The sequence below is a fragment of the Struthio camelus genome, chromosome 9, assembly GCF_040807025.1.
Source record: "Struthio camelus isolate bStrCam1 chromosome 9, bStrCam1.hap1, whole genome shotgun sequence".
NCBI lineage: Eukaryota > Metazoa > Chordata > Aves > Struthioniformes > Struthionidae > Struthio > Struthio camelus.
In genome coordinates, this window is record NC_090950.1 from 15,361,991 (window position 1) to 15,380,150 (window position 18,160).

Here is an 18,160-nt window from a genome sequence, read left to right on the forward strand (position 1 = left end):
CACAACGTAGGTTGGCCCACCCTTCTCACATAGCAAATCAGTCCAACTTTCCAGAAGAGAAGCTCATCAACCTTTCTTTAATACAGCAATGCTTTTAGAACAGAGCTTCAGACTTTTCAAGTTATTTAATACATTCAATAATATCCTGAAGATAAGCTTTCTTGAGACAATATAACTTGCATTAATCACTTACTATTGCTAAAAGGAGGAAATTCCACTCTCTGACCAGTTCTGGAACTTGTGAGAGACCTCTATGAGCTGACTTTGCAGAAAGCTAATCCAGGAGGGAGTAAAAACAAAACAAACAACAAAAACACCCTGCCTCCCCCCGCAAACAAAGCAAAATCTGATTGCTTTTTGCTCGTTTAACAAGTTGAAACAGCTTACAGAGAAGTCTTAGACTGCAAATTCATGAGTGAGGAGAGAGAGCCATCAGACAAGTTAAGCCTGAGAAAGACTGCATAAAACTAGTAGCTCTATTAGTTCTAGCATAATCTTGAAGTGTTTGCTGAACTAAGTGTTACCTTAAGAAGATATTTCTACTGCCTTCCCTACTTGCTCGCTGTGAAGTTAAATAAGTGTTCTTTAAGTAGTAAACATCCCAAAATAGGTCCGATAATAATTTATCATTGATCAATGTCACTTTATTAAAGCACCACATGTACATCCCAAGGAAGACCTGGAACTCAAAATAAGTAACGTGTAAAGATGTAATGTGACCTAATCCTTGCTTTAAGAGATGTTCAACCGAAATAATTAACAAAAGATACAATCACCATCCTCATTTTATACAGAGTACTACAGAACAAGACACAGTTATATATAACATACAGTTATATTTTGGAATTCACTCTCATGCCATATCATGGACACCAAGCACAATTAGAAGCATTTTTTGACATTCATAAAGTTAGCATTCAAACACCATAACTCTGGGCATTCCTCTCAATTTCAGGCAGGATATTAAACTGCTAAAAGTTAAGAACTAACATTAGGCTTTCGAGATAGAAATTACTCTCCACATGATCACTGCAGAACTGACCGTACCTTTTGTCATAATCATGTACTTAAAGGCACTCCTCGAAGGACCTGCATATTACAGCAATGACAGCCTGCATAAAATCAGTGTAAAATAGAACTCTCCAAAACATCCTGTAAAGGTGATTAGTACAGACAGGCCAAAGGCACTACATCACCTACGGATGTGATCCAGAATTACAATTGAGACATAGAGAAATCGGTTAACTTGCTCAACATCACAAAAAAGTTGTGAAGTCGGAACATTTTCATCCCCATACAAGATCTTCCTCCTTCAGTAACATCAATGAACCATGGAGATGGTCACATTTAACCTTCCCTCCCCTCCTGGAGGATCACTAAAACGGAGCCTGGGAATTTTAAGGGGGAAAAACAGAAACTCAGCATATTACTCACTAAAAGAAAAAAAAAAAATAGAGGCTTATTTAAGCCTTTAGTTGTTTTCACTACAGTCTCTAATCATTCCCCTCTTAAAACCTGAAGATCAGAGACGCTTGCACACCAGTTACACAGCATTTATCATTGTGGATTTACGTAATACATTTTGAACTTTAAATTCTGAATTAACCACATGCAGTGAAGTCAGCAATAACATTCATTTACTAAATACAAGAAAAAGGCAAGTCTTAAAGTATGCTTCTTTTCTATGTACACAAACAGAATTCTCTTACCTTTTGTTGGACTCTGGTTCTGATCTATAAATCCTTTCAAGTCTCCATTTGTGGAAGTCACACCAACCTGAACAAAATATTTTTGCAGTCTTAAAATGTGATAAACCTTTGTATGTTTTCTAGTATGCAAACAATTATACTACGAAAACACGAATTTTGTATACCTGATGGTGAAAAATTTTTCAAAAACATACCAAGTACACTACTTGTCTATTATATTCCAAAATCTTATATTTCTCATTTTAACAAATGCCTAGGTTAAATAGATTTCTGCAACATAACTCAAAAAAGCAAAGAGGAATGAAATATCTGCTCCAAATTTCCAAAACACCATAATCCTATAGATAGTACAGTCTAAAAAGAGCCTGAGATCCAAAGCAAAGGTTCCAAAACATTTACTGCGTATATCTGAAGACAAGCTTTATTTTAAGTTCTTTTAAAGAACTTAATTAAGTTCTTTAACTTAGAAAAACCCTCAATATCCTAATACGGTACTATGCATGACCCATGTCACTGTCACCTCTGTCATACGGAGCAGCTGCCACCTGTAGCACAGCAGGAAACTACCCAGTCTCCAGTATTCTCAGTCCTAAGCCATATGACCTACGGATCTGAGAAGATGTGACTATTGGTGTATTTTAAACATATTCCCTAGTCTTCAGAAATAAACTGAGTCATATTGAGGGTAAATTTCTGGAGACAAAGAGGATTTAGATCAGGACAGAGGAGACGGGATGGTGCATCTCAGATTTTGCCATATATACAAAGCATGGAAATGAGTTCATGCTATAGAAACACAAAAGCTCACTGTTCCCGGCTGAGGGAGGCAAAAGATTGGAAAGTCCCTCAGATCCCAGCTAACAGGGGGTGGGCCCAGCAACAGCGGGCAATGATAAGGCATTCTGCAGCTGCAGAGCATTATGCTTGCACCACCTTAGTACACTTGGTGCAACAAAGCATTTTGTGTTGCTTCCAAGACGGAAGCTGTCATAAGCGCGGAACAGCTGAGCTCCTTTAGAGTCTGCTCAGAAATCATAGCACGATCCCTCCAGTAGGCAATTAAACTAAATCCCACAAGATCTTTTTAATAATACTGTAAGAATGGAATACTTCTGAAATAATTGGGACAAAGGGTTTAGATATCCAAGCTAAGAAAAAACAATTATACAATCAAGAATCAAATATTTGCTTTATTTTTACAAAAGCACATCGTAATAATGGTACACAATGCTAAGGCCACTCAGTAGAATTTTAATCACAACAAATGGGAGAATCACTTGGTTGCAAACAAATGAAATGGTAGTATCATAACACTAAAATAAACTATCCCAGAACAAAAAAACCCTACTCCAAGCTTTCAATTGCTAGGTTCAGCCAGAGAACTTGCATTTGGCAAGCGATTTCTCAGGGGGAAAATCAGCACACAACATGGTGACAAACTCTTTTGAAACAATTGTTAAGATTTTTCTCATCACCAGGAGCAAGAAATTAACCTTAACTGTTGCTGTCCTGTTTTTTCACTCACGGATTAGGTTTTTATCCACAAACTTTCCTCCAGTTCACCACTAGGGGCACAGCATCTGTATGCAATACATCATGCCTCAGAAATTACAGAATCCAATTTTCTTCAAGTCCCTGTGTAATATCCTGCACAATAGTTAATAAGGATGGCAAAATGGCTTTGGCACATCTGCCAGGCAGATTTTTTCTTTTTCTTTTTCTTTCTTTTTTTTTTTTTTTTTTTTTTTTTTTTACACAAATAGATTGTAGATTTTCCAATTCAAGACAGATCACCTGTTGACTACATTGATACACACTTAACAGGAATAAAATTAGCATTTTTCTGGTCTGTGAAAAACACTTTGATTTTAAGGAGCAAGAGTGATCTCATACACAATTCTACAAACACAGTTGTTCCCTGAACTGAATGTTTTGCAGCTACTGATCATAATCTCAGCTCTGCATCATGACACACTCGCACCACTTGCTGCTTGTTTCTTGGACTCAGAAACACAGCTTCACGCTATGAAGCTTTGTCAGTTATTGCTTCCTCCTATCTGTGATCTTTTAATACATTGTCAGTATCATCCATTCTCTTCCAAAAATCTCTTAACATCCCATCAGAAATTGTTCAAATTCCATTATTCAGTAAAGTCAGACAGCCTGACGTTATTCACGTTTGCTTCTTAACAGACCTGAAAACTTTGCATAAAACACTCCACAGTTTTCGGCCCAGTACATTTATTTTGGTTTCTCTTGACAAGTACACTGGGCTGAAGAGTGCAAAGCAGCTTCTGAATCACAGCATTCAGTCTTTCCACAGGGAACTGGGGTTGATTTCCCTTTAACTGTCCAATTTTAATCAACGTACTAAGTCAGAATCCTCAGACTCACCTTCACTGACAACTGTCTGACATTTTACACTACCACCACATTGTATGCTTTTACCTTTGCCGAGTTTAAGCAATTTAGGTTGTTCTTTTGGATTAATACTGTTATTAAAAATAGTCCATCCATGCCAAAAATATCAAGAGTGGGGAGGGGTGAGGCTTCTCCCTCAATTGAAAACAAAACAAAACAATAAATAAAAGCAGCTCGATGCTGCCAGAACTTGAAGCAAGAAACTGAAGTTTGTGTATAGCAGAAGGGAGGATGAAGAAAGCGTAACTTACTGGAAAAAGTAATCAGTAGCGCGCATTCTACCTTTATCATTAAATACTGCCTAAAATTAGAAGTGTTACATGCTTCCGAAAACAAACCCATGGAGATGCTCAATATAGTTCAGCAATTTATCTCAGAAGTTGTCCATACCGGACTCACTCCTTCCTCTCACCCCTAACTAGACTGTCCATATACTATTCCCAACTAGAAACCAAGTGCTCCAGTTGTTGTAGGCTACCATAGCATCCAAAGTTGCCTTTGAGAAAGGAAAAAAAAAATCTTTTGTGGAAATCTTTTCTCTCAGTTGTTCCCTTTTTTCCTTCCACTAGGTGGCAACGGTACATAGGTAATGAACGTGGCGTGTTGCAGGGGAATTAATGCGAGTGTCTGCACTTCAGCCGGGGGAAAGAGGAAGAAGATAGGAAAAGAAATCCGGAAAGTTTTCTTATCATGTTTTGGCAGCAGGTCCATACGGGGGGGGGGGGGGGAAGGATTCTAGTATTCTTCCATTCGGATGCTTGTGCTGCAGTGAAGGTTGGAAAGTTTAGTAAGCTGCACAGTACATCGCGCTGAAAGGATTGCAAAAGATTGCAAAGTCAAGCTGAAGAGCCAGGACTGTCTGATCATACCACTTCTGCCTATGCACAATAAATAACAACATCAGTTTCTGCTCAGGACCCCTGCCTCTGCAAGAAATAGAAGAGGATTTCAAATTCGAGTTTCACAAAAAGAACAGGGGAACCACAGGGATAAAGATCAAGTTTTAGATATAAAGGCCAACTAGACCCAAGAGAAATATTAATAATCATGATTCCCACAAATACCTTTCAAGATAGCACTGCAATCTGTTCACAACTGAATCTTCAACTCCAGATTTACAATTGTACATTTCCCCTATTGATTCATATCAATGATTCTACTAAACGCTGAAGATGATACACATATGTACAGCCAGCCCAGGAATACTCTTCGGGAGTTATTAAAAAGCAATCATTTACATTGTATTTTCTCAAAGATTTAGATGATTTAACAGATTCAATGTTTAAGGAATCGTAACAAAGTACTTCTTTTCTGTCTCCTGCTTCAGTAATTCAAATGATACAAAATTACAACAGAATTTCAGTTTACATAGAAAATATGTATTTTCAGGATGATGGCCCTAGTACAACATTTATAAAGAGCACCAAATGAACAGAGGCACTTTTCTCCATTTTATAATCTCTGTATGTATTTTCAGTCTCTTCTAGACTTAAAGTTGAATTTCATGAGAATTTAAATGTGAAATGACAGCTCTGAAGAAATGTGTCTCCTTTACAGAATAATTATCATATCTGACCACTCAAAAAAGCAATGTTTGATGTAATACTACAACGCTGCAGCAGAACAAGAACTTTACAGTACCCCACTACGATGTCAGAGGTCACGTCATCATCTGCATTTCTGTAGATTCCCATCACAATGGGCGCTTTTAGTTTACCCTTCCCTAAACCAAAACCAGCAAACTGAATCAACCAGGAAATAGTGGCAACCTATCTCCTGGCAAGAGGAAGAGATGCTATCTCTATTTCTCACAAGATGTTTGCAGATTTTAGATGTGATCCAAAAAGGATTTTAAGGAACAGAAAAGAAAAAAAAAAAACACAGTTGCGCTACAAGGAACCTATTTTTACTGAGTCCATATTTAAAGACCTATGGCTGCAGAGTTAGCTTACATAGGTATCTTTCATTACTTTTTGTATGGCTCACATATGGCATTTCTGCTTTACAATATGACATTTCTGCTTTACAATAATGCCCCAGAGTGTCTGGATTACGAGTTCATGTAATATAGCTACAGAGTATGGCAGGAACTGGGCTCCTGTTTCTGGCCATCCGCAGCAAGATGAATCCAGCCATGTAGGAAGACGAAGCATGCACTTGGCAGGCCTTTGCATCCTATTAAATATTTTCATCAAGTACTTTTTCCCTCCCATCTCCTAGCAGGTGACTGAGAAGTTTCAAAACAAGGGAAAAAAGAAATCACAAAAAGAGACTTGGATAGGATAAACTTTTACAAGTTGCCCCTGTAAGCTTTCCAGTCTTCTCCACTGTTTGACATAATGTTGACTTAGTGAGTTTCCCCCTTCAAGCCCTCCCTTTCCACAGAGGAAAGAGCTTCCCATTAACCCGAAAAGCTTTTGCTCTCTCTGCCCTAGAATTAATCCAGATTATAGCACGCAGAAGTTGTTCATCGCTAGGGAATCCATGAACTGTCTGGTTTTATAGCTTTTAGTCCCAACAGACTGATTTGCAGACATACGGTAGTAGTATCACTTTCATAAACAACTCTGGACCTAAAATGGGCTCTCTCATGGAATAGCTACTGTGCTTTACATAACTTTTTAAAAGTTCCCAGTATAAGACAGGTGCTAAGGCTTGTTTAGAAAGAATATATGAGTATTGTAATAAATGCTTTTTACCGTGTACTTACACTGGCCTTATGTTGGTCTTAATTTATCAGTTGTAGTGTGTGTGCATGCTGTGCCTAAAAAAAAAGGGCCTAATCTTTTTTTTTTTTTTTTTTTTAATGAGATCAAGTATAGGCCAACCTTAAACGTTGATCAAACTGAAACAGTATTTTAGGAAGTTGCTGCCTTTAGCTACTAGTTACTTCCTGCATAACTGAGATACCAAAACTGATCAAGCAGGTGCCCCGTACCTATTTCAGTCCAAAGTAAAGCAGGCCCACCTAACCAGCTTCAGCACTTAAACTAACTTATTTTCTTCCATATCGACCTGGGAAAGGAGAACTCTTAAAATCATTTAGCTAATCTCATCTGTGATAGACTAACCACCAACTGAGAAGCAGCAGCAATTATCCTTAAGAGTACATACATATAAATTCAGATTAGACAATCAAAACTAAACAGAGCTGATTCAAGAATCTGCTTGAGGCATATTATTACTTTGTCCTAAAAATAACTTTAACGGGTATTTGCTCTTTTTTTTTGTTTTTGCATTCCTCAATACTTTTGTGGTGCTTTCCTACCTGAACAACAGGTAGAAATGGAAGTGCAAGGCAGACAAGAAAAAGGCATTGTATGACATAAACAAAGAGTGAAATAACCCATTATGACAGGATGATTGAAATCACATCTGTGTACAGTGTATATGGTCAGCATGCAAACATCTCATAGCCAAGAGAATCTATAACTGTTATTCAACATTTTGTTATTCATAACTGTTTTCATTAGAATTCTTTTCCAAGGAAAGTCAAACTACCCTTAAGCAGTGTTCCACAGACAGATGCTAGGAAGTGCTTATCCTCTGTCCTTCTGCAATGGAACAGCCTGCTGCATTTACAGAAAGTGAGCAGCGAGTCTAGCCTTGATAATTCTCCCATCATGTACTTGAATAAAGGTTAGCAAGGAAAATCAGCGATGAGGAACTTGTTCATTCAACATATAGATGTATCTAGTCCATGGAAACGTTTTGCCACGTGTTTGAAGCACGAGGCCCCTGAGAGACAAGGCAGCTGAACACATACGCTGCTATATGCAAGATCACGAAGACATTTTGGACTAAACTTACTGCCCTTTGCTCCTGCAACATACTAAACTCCCTGTAATCCCTAAACTACTGTCTCCCAATTGAGGGGTAGTCATTTTAAAACAAAGAGCTGACAGCAACTTGATGGGTATTTATTTCATGATATATATACCTCTTTTAAGAGTTTCCCAGAAGCTCCGAAATCCAGTACTTTAGAGTTCTCTTTCCTTGATGCTTCAAGAGAAAGAAAAAGAGATGGAGATATTTCTGCAAAGAAACTCCACCGAAAAATTGCTTCCCCTCATCTCACTCTGCAGGTCAGCAAAAGATTCCAAATAGCGTTAACAGACAAACCTCACATTTGAAAGAGATTTTGGTTTCAGTCTGCAGAAACCATAGATATATGCTAAATCCTGCAACTCTGGAAAATCAAAAGTATTTCCTGGCCTTCTTAGAGCACTAGGAAACAGTAGGGCTGATACAATTGGCCTACATGTGTAGTTCTGACTAAGGCTGGGAAATCCTGAATAAGTGCTGCAGATTAGGAAAGAAAGTGTATGACCATTCCTGCTTTTACTTTTTTTTTTTTGGGGGGGGGGAGGGGTAAATCCTTTAAATCCCATAGTTGACAAACATGAAAACTGACTTCTACTTTCATCTGCACTACAGTAACAGGGAAAAAAAACTTTTAAATACATCCATAAGCATTAGCTAAATAACTATGTTTGTATAATTTGCTGCACAAAATTTCAAAGCATGCATACCAATAAAATATTTTTTCATAAAATAACTATAGCCTTGAGTTAGAGTAAACAGCAACACAAACATATTTCAATATTCAGCATGGGAATAGGCAGTCCAGAAAGGACGTGGAATCTGTGTCCTCAGAAGTTTTCAAAACCCAAAGCAGCCCTGGACAAAGCCCCAAGCAATTTGGTTCTAAATTCAACTGCCAAAGCACTTTGAGCAGGGCACTGGAGTAGATGACCTCCTGAGATCCCTTCCAACCGATGTGATTCTATGAATCTATCACGCAACACTCCACGGATTTTACTGGCTTTGGTATTTATCTTTTGACTGCATTTAATAAGAAGTCAAAGCAACAAATGGTTTAGATTTGTGCAGCTATTCCACATACATCAGTAGAACTACCTATTTATGCTACAGTTGAATATGGAGTATAAAATAAGAAAGTTAATGGGAGATGCATATATATAGAAAATTATTTTCTGATGTGGTCAGCTTGAATCAAACAGCCAAACATAAGAAAACCGAAAGCCTCACCTGGAGCAAATGACATTATTAAACTAACAATAACAATTTCGAAGCCTGGAGAGCTAATTTAACCAAACTATGCCCCTGCCATCACTCCAGTCAAATATGTACAGAAACTTTTGCAGTTACTGAATGACTGAACAGAGAGTCATCCTAGGGTTAAGGATGTACTTTCATTCTGAGGTTCCTGCTTCTTTAATCATGTTGATGTCGGTTCCTAAACCCCTCCAGATACAATTTGACAGGATAACCTATCCAAGACAGCCAATGGATAAATTGCTCAGTGCTCAAAGTAATACTCCACTCACTGACCGTCAAGCTTAATCAAAACTGTTCTCTACACAAATTGCGTACATCAAGAAGCACAGCTACTCAGGCAGAAAATTAAGGTCAAGATGTTTTCTATCTCATAAGTTTCTCCAGAACTGTGGATAGCGGGAGCAAAGATACAGCCTCTGGACTCCACAATACAGTCTAGCCTTATGTGGCAACAGAACAACACAGGAAGGCCCTCGATATTCTAGAAATCAAGAGTGCACAGACATTAGTAAAGAAATACGTTATCTTTCTGCTCTTCCTAGAGCTTTGAGACTCAGACTCACTAGAAGGATTTACTTTGGTGCAAAGCTGAGCTGCTTCAGCAAAATAAGAAGCTCTCTGATAGGTTGGGAGCAAGTGTTAGAGGAAACACCACCATAAAGCATTGCCTTAACTGTCAACTTGACCTACAGCTGAGTAAATCCCATATTCTTAAAGAACCTCTAGCTAGTTTAAATATATCAAAATACTTCAGGAGATGACAGAGTGTATGCAGTATACAAAAATCCTACCCATACAAGAAACCAAAACACAAAGCCCTTCAAATTCTGAAAGCCAGAAGTAACTGGCCGCATGCCAACATAAAGAAGTAATACACGTTGTTTAATTATAAACTTACATTTTTTGCCGTCATGTCAGATAGTATTGCTTTATATTCCGTAAAACCATAAGATATCTCTTTTCATCTTCAAAGAATCTTTAAAATGAACATCCTGTAAGAAAGTCAATTAAAACATCTTAGTTAAAATACAGTTTTAGTTAGCTGTCTGTCAGAAACCCTGCACCTCCAGGGGGTACTAGATGCTCTCTTCTGTAATTTGGGGTGGGTTGGGGTATTTTTGTTTGTTTGTTTTGATAAAATCACCAGAATAGTAAGGTTCTGCAAGGATCAGTATCTTATACATGGCTTGGAATAGTCAGAGATGTAAAGCATGTTATATAAAGGCCCAACTATATTATGTCATATCATTTTTAAAGTTATAATTAAATCCATGCAATTGTTTATATCTAGTGCAGACTGACCCTAAAAACTGGAAGTGAATTAATTCTTCCCATCGCTTCTTTAACCTCGCACAGCGGAGAAAGCTCCTAACTCCATCTCTGCAGACACTGAAAAATCTCTGCAAGATGTAGGAAATACTACAAAAATGTATATACACAGCAAACATTTCTTATTTTTAGGAAATCTCCAAGCAAAAACATTCGAGGTCTCCTTCACTTTTTTCATATTTTCAGGCTTTTTAATTAACCATATGTTATAGGCTTAATATTATAATCAGAATTATAATATTAGAAGTCCTATGGAAAGACAAACATTTTGCTATACTGAAGAATTCTTACAATTACTTCCTTGCTATTTTTTATCAAAAGGAGTCTTACAGAAAGATTTATAACAACAGACAAAATGAAAACAAGTTACAAATCAATGCTGGCAACACAAACTATTTTAAAGATAAACTTAACTTGACAAAAACTTTCAGTACTTTGAAAGGACTACTTGCTAATAAATGTACTACAAAAGACATCTGAATTGCAACTGGATGTACAAGAGAGGGAGGGATGTTCACACTTTCAAGCGTGGAATCAGCTCAGCAAAATCTTTTAGAAGCAGTATGCTAGCTACCAGCTGTGGGTCATGATCATTAACAGCAGAAACCACCAGCTGCAAAGGCATGGTGCAAGTTAACACTATTTCCCCTGTATCTTAATCTATGTCAGCTTTGAGTACGGCAAGTGTCTTCACTTCTCCCTTTTAGGAAAGCACCCAAAATTGTTCCTAGCAGTGCGCGTATCCATGAGAAACCCTATCATCACTGCATTCTTGGGTTTGGACAATGCAAGACTGGGGACTAAATCTGAGGACTTTCATATAGATTTCTCTGCTTATTCAGAGATCCTATCAACTCCATTGTTATTACAGTGGAAAAAAACTGTACTCAACTTAAAGATGTGATCCACTACCTGTTGAATGAATTATACTTTTGTCCTCCCTAGCACCCAAATTTTATTGCTGCTATGATTAGGCAGCTACTCCAGCATGTTAACACTACACACACTACACACTTCTCTCTGCTAAGACACTCTCCAGTGAAAGCTTCTAAGTTTTAGATGTGTTCCTTTCCCTGCGATAAGCTGAAACTCAGAAAGGATCCATTTCTTTCCGGTTAACGTACGGTCTCAAATTTTTCTGAACTACAAATAATACCTTAAAAAGAATAGCACATACATATAAAGTTAAGAGATAAGAAAAGTTGCGGGCTTGACCTACTAGCAAACCTTGAAAAACAAACTACTCCAACAATTTTACACAAGCATATATATGCTAGAAGCTAGACAATACAAGTTTTTTTGTAAGTAAGGGATATAAATAACGATAATGATGGAAAAGACGTGAAAAGGATGAAACAAGCAAAAAGGCCTGGAACAAAGAAAAGTGACAAAGGGGAACAACTGTTATCCATGACAAACAGTTCAGAACCACTGCAACATTAACGTTAATTTGCATCTCAAAATTGAGGTTTAATCAACAGTCCTAGCAGCAATTATTACAGTTGTCAGCAAACAGCACAAGGAGACTTACCCAATCAAGCACTACTGCCGTTGTATGTTTGTTGTTCACACAAAAAAAGTTTAAAATAACAAAGACTTGCACTTTAAGCAGGAAAAAAAGGGGACAGTGAAAGTGTAAAGGGCTGATTCAGTATCCTTTACATTGCAAGTTTCTATTAGCCAAGTTTTGAGCAGGAAGGTGATGGAGAAAGGTCACTAACATAAACAGAACTGCTATGCTAGAGAGCTGTAATACTTTCTTATAGACTATGAAACAAGGGATCTGCCCTGACTTCAGACAGGACACTACAGAAAGACATCTATTCACACTGTTGGGGAAAGGGACTACTTGATCTGTGCAGCAATCCTGAAACCTGCAGAAGAGCCACAGAAATGCCATAAAACTACAGTTGTTACGGAAAGCAGCAAATACTGCATCCCTGCACTGCGTCTGAAAACCAGGATCTGTGGGCACTTCCTTCTTTCCGCCTTCTTCCACACAAACTCTCCAAACACATCATCTAGCTAGCGCTCTGGCCAAAGTATATGATGTAGTGTGCTTTCACTGTCTTGCTTTAAGAGACTTTATAAGTAATTTACTCAAATAAAACGTAATTAGGAATACATTTGCTGAGCAGTTTTAACTTGTTTACAGATATGCAAACTCATGCAAAAGTTTCATCTCTGACAAGTCATTTGCCATCAGGCTTAGTGATCCAGAAGGTATTGTCCATGAACTATTACAGTCTTTTGCCACAATGCTCTTCAGCCGGCATAAACAGTTGGTATTCTTCCAGCTTTATGAACACATTTTGTCAAGCTCGAGAAGCCAGACTTTGTGACCCCACCATCTGCCTTGACCTCGTCAGGTTCAGACAAAAGAACCAACACAGATGGTCTCAAAATGGAGATTCCCTTCATTCCCAATTGCTATTTGACAGCTTGCGCCATACAGATAGAGAAACGTAAAACTCTATCTTTATGTTTTTAACTGGTTTCTACTGAAATGAAGCTGCATAAAGACAGGTTTAGAACCCAAGGCACATAACGATGGCTTTACTTGAACTTAACATAACCCCTTCATGATCCAAGCCTTGGTTTATAATCCACTCCCATGATTTTTGCCTTTTGGTCAAATAGCCTACAGTACAGTGAGCTAACTGAACTGTGCTAACTGAACACTGCAGACTTTGAGTTGCAGTTTCCTCTAGCACATATGTTGCCTAATCACTCATGCCAGTAACATTAAAAGCCAGCTTAGGCATTAAATTTAAAAACGTCTAGATTATCTAGCTCCAGTTACAACAAAACAGTACAAGAATAGATATCTATACCTATTCTTCTCTACAAGCTAACAGTCAGATCTATTCTGAAGTTTTAGTAATACGGAATAAGAATCCAGGTACTGGACATAACACAAAACAAAAAACCATTATCTGCAAAAAAAAAAAAATAATAATAACATTCCTTTGTAGGTTTATTTGCTATGGTCCAAAGTCTTAGTTTTAAATTATTCCTTTAAGAAGCACATATTGGCTAAAATCTAAGAGTAGACAAAAATAAAGCCTCATACCAGAACAGTCTGTTTTCTGTCCTTGTCAATTACTAAGTTAGCTTTAGCTAACTTTTCTCAGTTTTCTTTAACTCTCCTCTCCCAAATTCTTACCAGTACTTTAGGTATCACACATTCACAAAGACAATCACCGCACAAAGATTCTCCTCTAGATCAACAGGCCACCTCCATCTCACAACAGAAGGTGCAATTTAAGTCAGTATTTGTTCTTAAACATCCATAAATTATGACAACTATTGTACAGTTACCTGAACATTAAGATGAAATGTCTTAATGGAACACAGAAATGCTGTGGAGAGATTCTAGCATACCAGACCGATTTTTATTAACATCCAAGTATGATTTTTGCATGTACTTAATCAAGAAAGTTAAGCTCTCGTGATTACTACAAAGTGAAGATTATTCCAAATAACTAGTTCAGCTAAGAAAAGAGAAAAGTGTCATCCGTTCTTCAAAAATGAACCTATATGATGACAGCCTCTGCACTGAAAAATAGTCTGCATTCTACCTGCTCCTCTCTACACTAGTACTAGCTTTCAAGCTAGGGTACTACAAGGCTGATTTCAAAAGACAGGGGAGTAACAAAAAGATTTCTTGATTAATCAGTATAAGCTCAGTTTTTAACCACTAATTTATGCACAGGGTCTACATGGATTAGACCACCTGTTACACATATGTTGCCTCATTGTGTTTCACTTTTCAGACCAGTAAAATTTCATACTACCAAGTATTTATCAGAATTCCACCTGCTCCCAGGAAGCATGCCCCCATGTTGTTCCTAAAAAAAATTCAATATCCAACTCTTTTTATAGGCAATTGAGATTTAAAAAAAAAAAAAAGGACCAATTTTAGTGAAAATATCTGCACGTATTAGTCAGATTAATTTCTTAGTACTCCAAGAAACAAATACAATTTTGTTATCAAGTTTATGTAATTTAAAATAAAGATTTTACATCTTCGTAAGAAGACTTCAGTGATTTGTCAGCTTTTTTTTTTCTTGGGCCCTCTGCAGATGACTTAGACAGACCCAGTTTTATCTTTTATTTATATATACACAGGGAATAAACTTGCCTTACAAAGGAAGAGACAGGAACTCCCATATAACATCTAGCTTATTACTTAACAAAGAACTTCAAAAAGCCAACTAATGGATGTATTCAATTAGTCATACATAGAGTCAGAAATAAGTCATCACCTTCAGCTACCACACAGTAATTTTTATTTTGAAAATAATATTAAAAGAAAGTAGGACTCAGGAAACAGTTGAAGAACTCCCACCGTGATCTGCATAATGAAGGTCTTGCAGGTATTACAATATTCCCCTTCCCCCCCCCCCAGATTTTACCGTGTGCAACCATACACATTCAAAAAACTCCTAGTAGATAACAGACAAAGTGATTAGAGACTGAACAAAGCAAATCCAAGTAACTTGACTGCTAGATCACGCCAGGAGTTTTTAAACAGAATTAAATACTTGAGAAGAATAGTTAGTTTAAAAAGCTTCACCCTATAAAGAGCTCCGAAGGTTGGAAGACACTTGAACAAAGTACAAATAACGCTTCATCATGTTTCTACAAAGCATGGCTATTAATAAAACCAAATACGTATGCAGTAGTGATAAAGTAACTATTCAGGACCAGCTGATTCTGAAGTGCTTGAGGTTTAATAATTTTCATATAACTCATAGACTGCAACCTACCAAGCCATACGTACAGAAGTTTGACTATTACATTTCACAAAAATGAAATGACAATGACTGTTTTAAACCGTGATGCAAAAGGAAGATAAAACTACCTGAATCCAGTCTGAAAGTGAAGAACTCATCTTGTAATTCTGAGGAACCACCTGAATCCTTAAGAGAAATCAGAAGGAAGGAAACCAAATAAATACAAATAAATACCTAAGACTGACCAGTTTCTCCTAAGTTCCTGTGTCTGAGCAAAACTGCAGTGTATTGTCAGAACAAACGGACCCCTCTTGACAGCAAGACTAATAATGACTCAAGTCTACACAGTACGAAGCATCTGAAAAAATATATGAAGCCTGCATGCAAGTGTAATTAGAATAAAGTATATCACTTACGTTAAATAATGAACCACCACCACTTAGTCTGGTTTGCTGAGGATGTCAGGGAAACTGTACTTTTAAGAACTTCATGCAACATATATTGAGTCAACAAACGAATGAGATCCATTCCAGTACTCTCAGACTTGGTCCCAAACACTGCATTTCCATTACTTCCACTAATCAGTACATTTATTCTCACTACTGCACATACTATTACTTTTTCTCACTGCTGCACATCTTACTACATTACTGCTCACTACTGGCAACAGCAGTGACGATAGAAGCTACTGAGTATCTTGAACAGCATGGTGACTAGGAATGAAAATAGGTCTGAGTGGATATATAAGTGACACGAAAATACAATCTGAGAGTAAAATCCAAAACTGTAATCAAACTCGCATTCAGCATCTACCCAGCTGAAGGTGCCCAAAGTCTTCACAGATTTAACCATCACACGTTGAAGTCATCACTGTGCCTAGAGTTCTGCTGCTTGTTCAGTCCCGACAGTGCTGAGTAGCTTGATGCCATGCCTGCCTTAGGCCCAAAACCCATCCATCTATAACTAGATATTCCTTCACTCAATCTCTTAAACGTGCCCAAAGTCAAGCAAGTAGTAAGCCTAACTTATAAACCTAGGAATAGGGCAGCATTTATGCCTTATTTTAAAATCAATGAAGTAAGGAATGTCCCTTATCGCTCAAGTAAGGAGGAGACTAAATTAAACACACAGAATCATTTCTGAGTGCTTGAACCTGAGCTTAAGGCTGCTTCAGTTCCCCAAAACAGCTTACTGTCATTTAAGGTGAAGTACCTGGAGCTTGACATCAGATACATTCATGCAACACTTAAAAAAGTAAGATGATACTAAAGTTTCTTCACGAGTTTTAGAGTTGCTACTCCTGTCAGCACCCAGGTGTAGAGATACATTTGAAATCAATATAAATTTAGCTGCAGTTCTTTTAAGTAGACAATGTATTCTATAAGCTCATCTTTAGTTCTCTAGCTAGGCTTCTAGCCCAGGTATTTTTCCACACCTAACTACTTACTATACAGGGCACAACATTTGGGAGGTCTCCTAGCTCAGCGCAAAGAGGGGCAAGGAGGCAGCACAACATTCAGTCAGGTAGTTATAGATCATTTTAGCTGTTTGAGTTGCAACCCTACACAGATCATGACCACAGCGGTGATTAAGAGGGTAACATTGTATTAAGAAAAAGAAGCACAAAGGGATGGGCTCTGCACTTTCCAGAATGAGTGCAGAAAATATTTCGTCCAAGTCAATAGTAGTAGCTGACTACAGTGAACTTCACACAGAAAAAAATATTCCCAGAAGCAAGACAACATACAAACTGAGTAGCTCATAAAAAAGATTTTGCACAACTGAAGAACTTCAGGAACTTTTGCTATATAAGAAATAGCCCCTGTACTTTCAAAGTCACTACCCCAGAAACAGTTAAGAACATGCCATGCTTCCACAAATATATTTTTGTCTTAAGACGTTTCGTTTTAGCAATGGGTTGACATTTGAAAATAATTTAGTATTCTACATGAATAACTAAAGCAACTTGGTAAGACAGTCTTTGCCTATTGCCAACAATACATTAGCACCTCTTTCAATTAAGAGGCTCAGCTGAAAAGAGCTTTTTTTTTTTTTTTTTTTTGGCTATTGACACCTCAAACAAGCTTCTTGTTTCATACACTGTACGAAACACTGTTCATATACTGAATGACACATCGCAGAACACTGTGATGTTAATTTGACCTTGTAATAACTTTTGAGATTTTAGAATTTCCAGAATTATCACTACATTGACAGATACATGAAAAGGTCAAATTATCTTGCTGAGATATGCTTATTTCTATACCCTGTAGCTGGAAGGATCTGAACATTCAATGAACTGAAGATAATTCTACATTTGCATTTAATTAAAGAATACTAAGTTTTATAAGGATAAAGGAGTTGATGGAGATTTGCAATGACTTTTTCCTATATTTTGCTTATAATTTGCTAGAAACTTTGTTCTAGCTTAAAGCTATTATTAATTCTGCTCTTCTGTGAACTGCAGATTATTATAGCATTCACTAAACGGTAAAAGCTACAAAGAATTTCATAGTTCTTTAGTCATAATTCAGTACAACAGCAGAACAGGAAAAAAGGGCATTTGCTAGTGAAACCTACACTCTCAAATACTGATTACAGCACGCAAATTTACCTAAAGGGTGCAGTTCCACAAAACAAGTTGCACCGATCTAAGATCCTGTCACCGTAATCACTGCTAGAAAGGATCTTCCACTTTTCCCTGCTTCAGTACTTTCCCATTCCTTCCCCATGCCGCATGCTCTAACCAACTGACATTTTCACTTGCCCCTTCTTGAGTGAGCCAATTTAGCTCCTCATACCGTAGGAAGAGCAACTGGGGGGGGGGGGAGGGGGGCAAAAAGGGGGAAGAAGAAAGTCATTTTCTGCCTGCTGCAACTC

The 18,160-nt window shown here is 37.5% G+C and overlaps 1 protein-coding gene across 2 annotated transcripts in view; it reads right to left on the minus strand.

The window, feature by feature from the left end:
- Nucleotides 1-18,160, minus strand: part of TFDP2 (transcription factor Dp-2) — a 74,766-nt gene that overhangs the window by 50,445 nt on the left and 6,161 nt on the right. For both annotated transcript variants that reach the window (XM_068955066.1, XM_068955065.1), the window contains exons 2-3: nucleotides 10,111-10,204; nucleotides 1,710-1,776 (exon numbers count right to left, since the gene is read on the minus strand). In XM_068955066.1, the coding sequence (XP_068811167.1) occupies nucleotides 1,710-1,776; nucleotides 10,111-10,125 (82 nt within the window). In that variant the 5' untranslated portion in view covers nucleotides 10,126-10,204. The remainder of the gene's footprint in view (nucleotides 1-1,709; nucleotides 1,777-10,110; nucleotides 10,205-18,160) is intronic.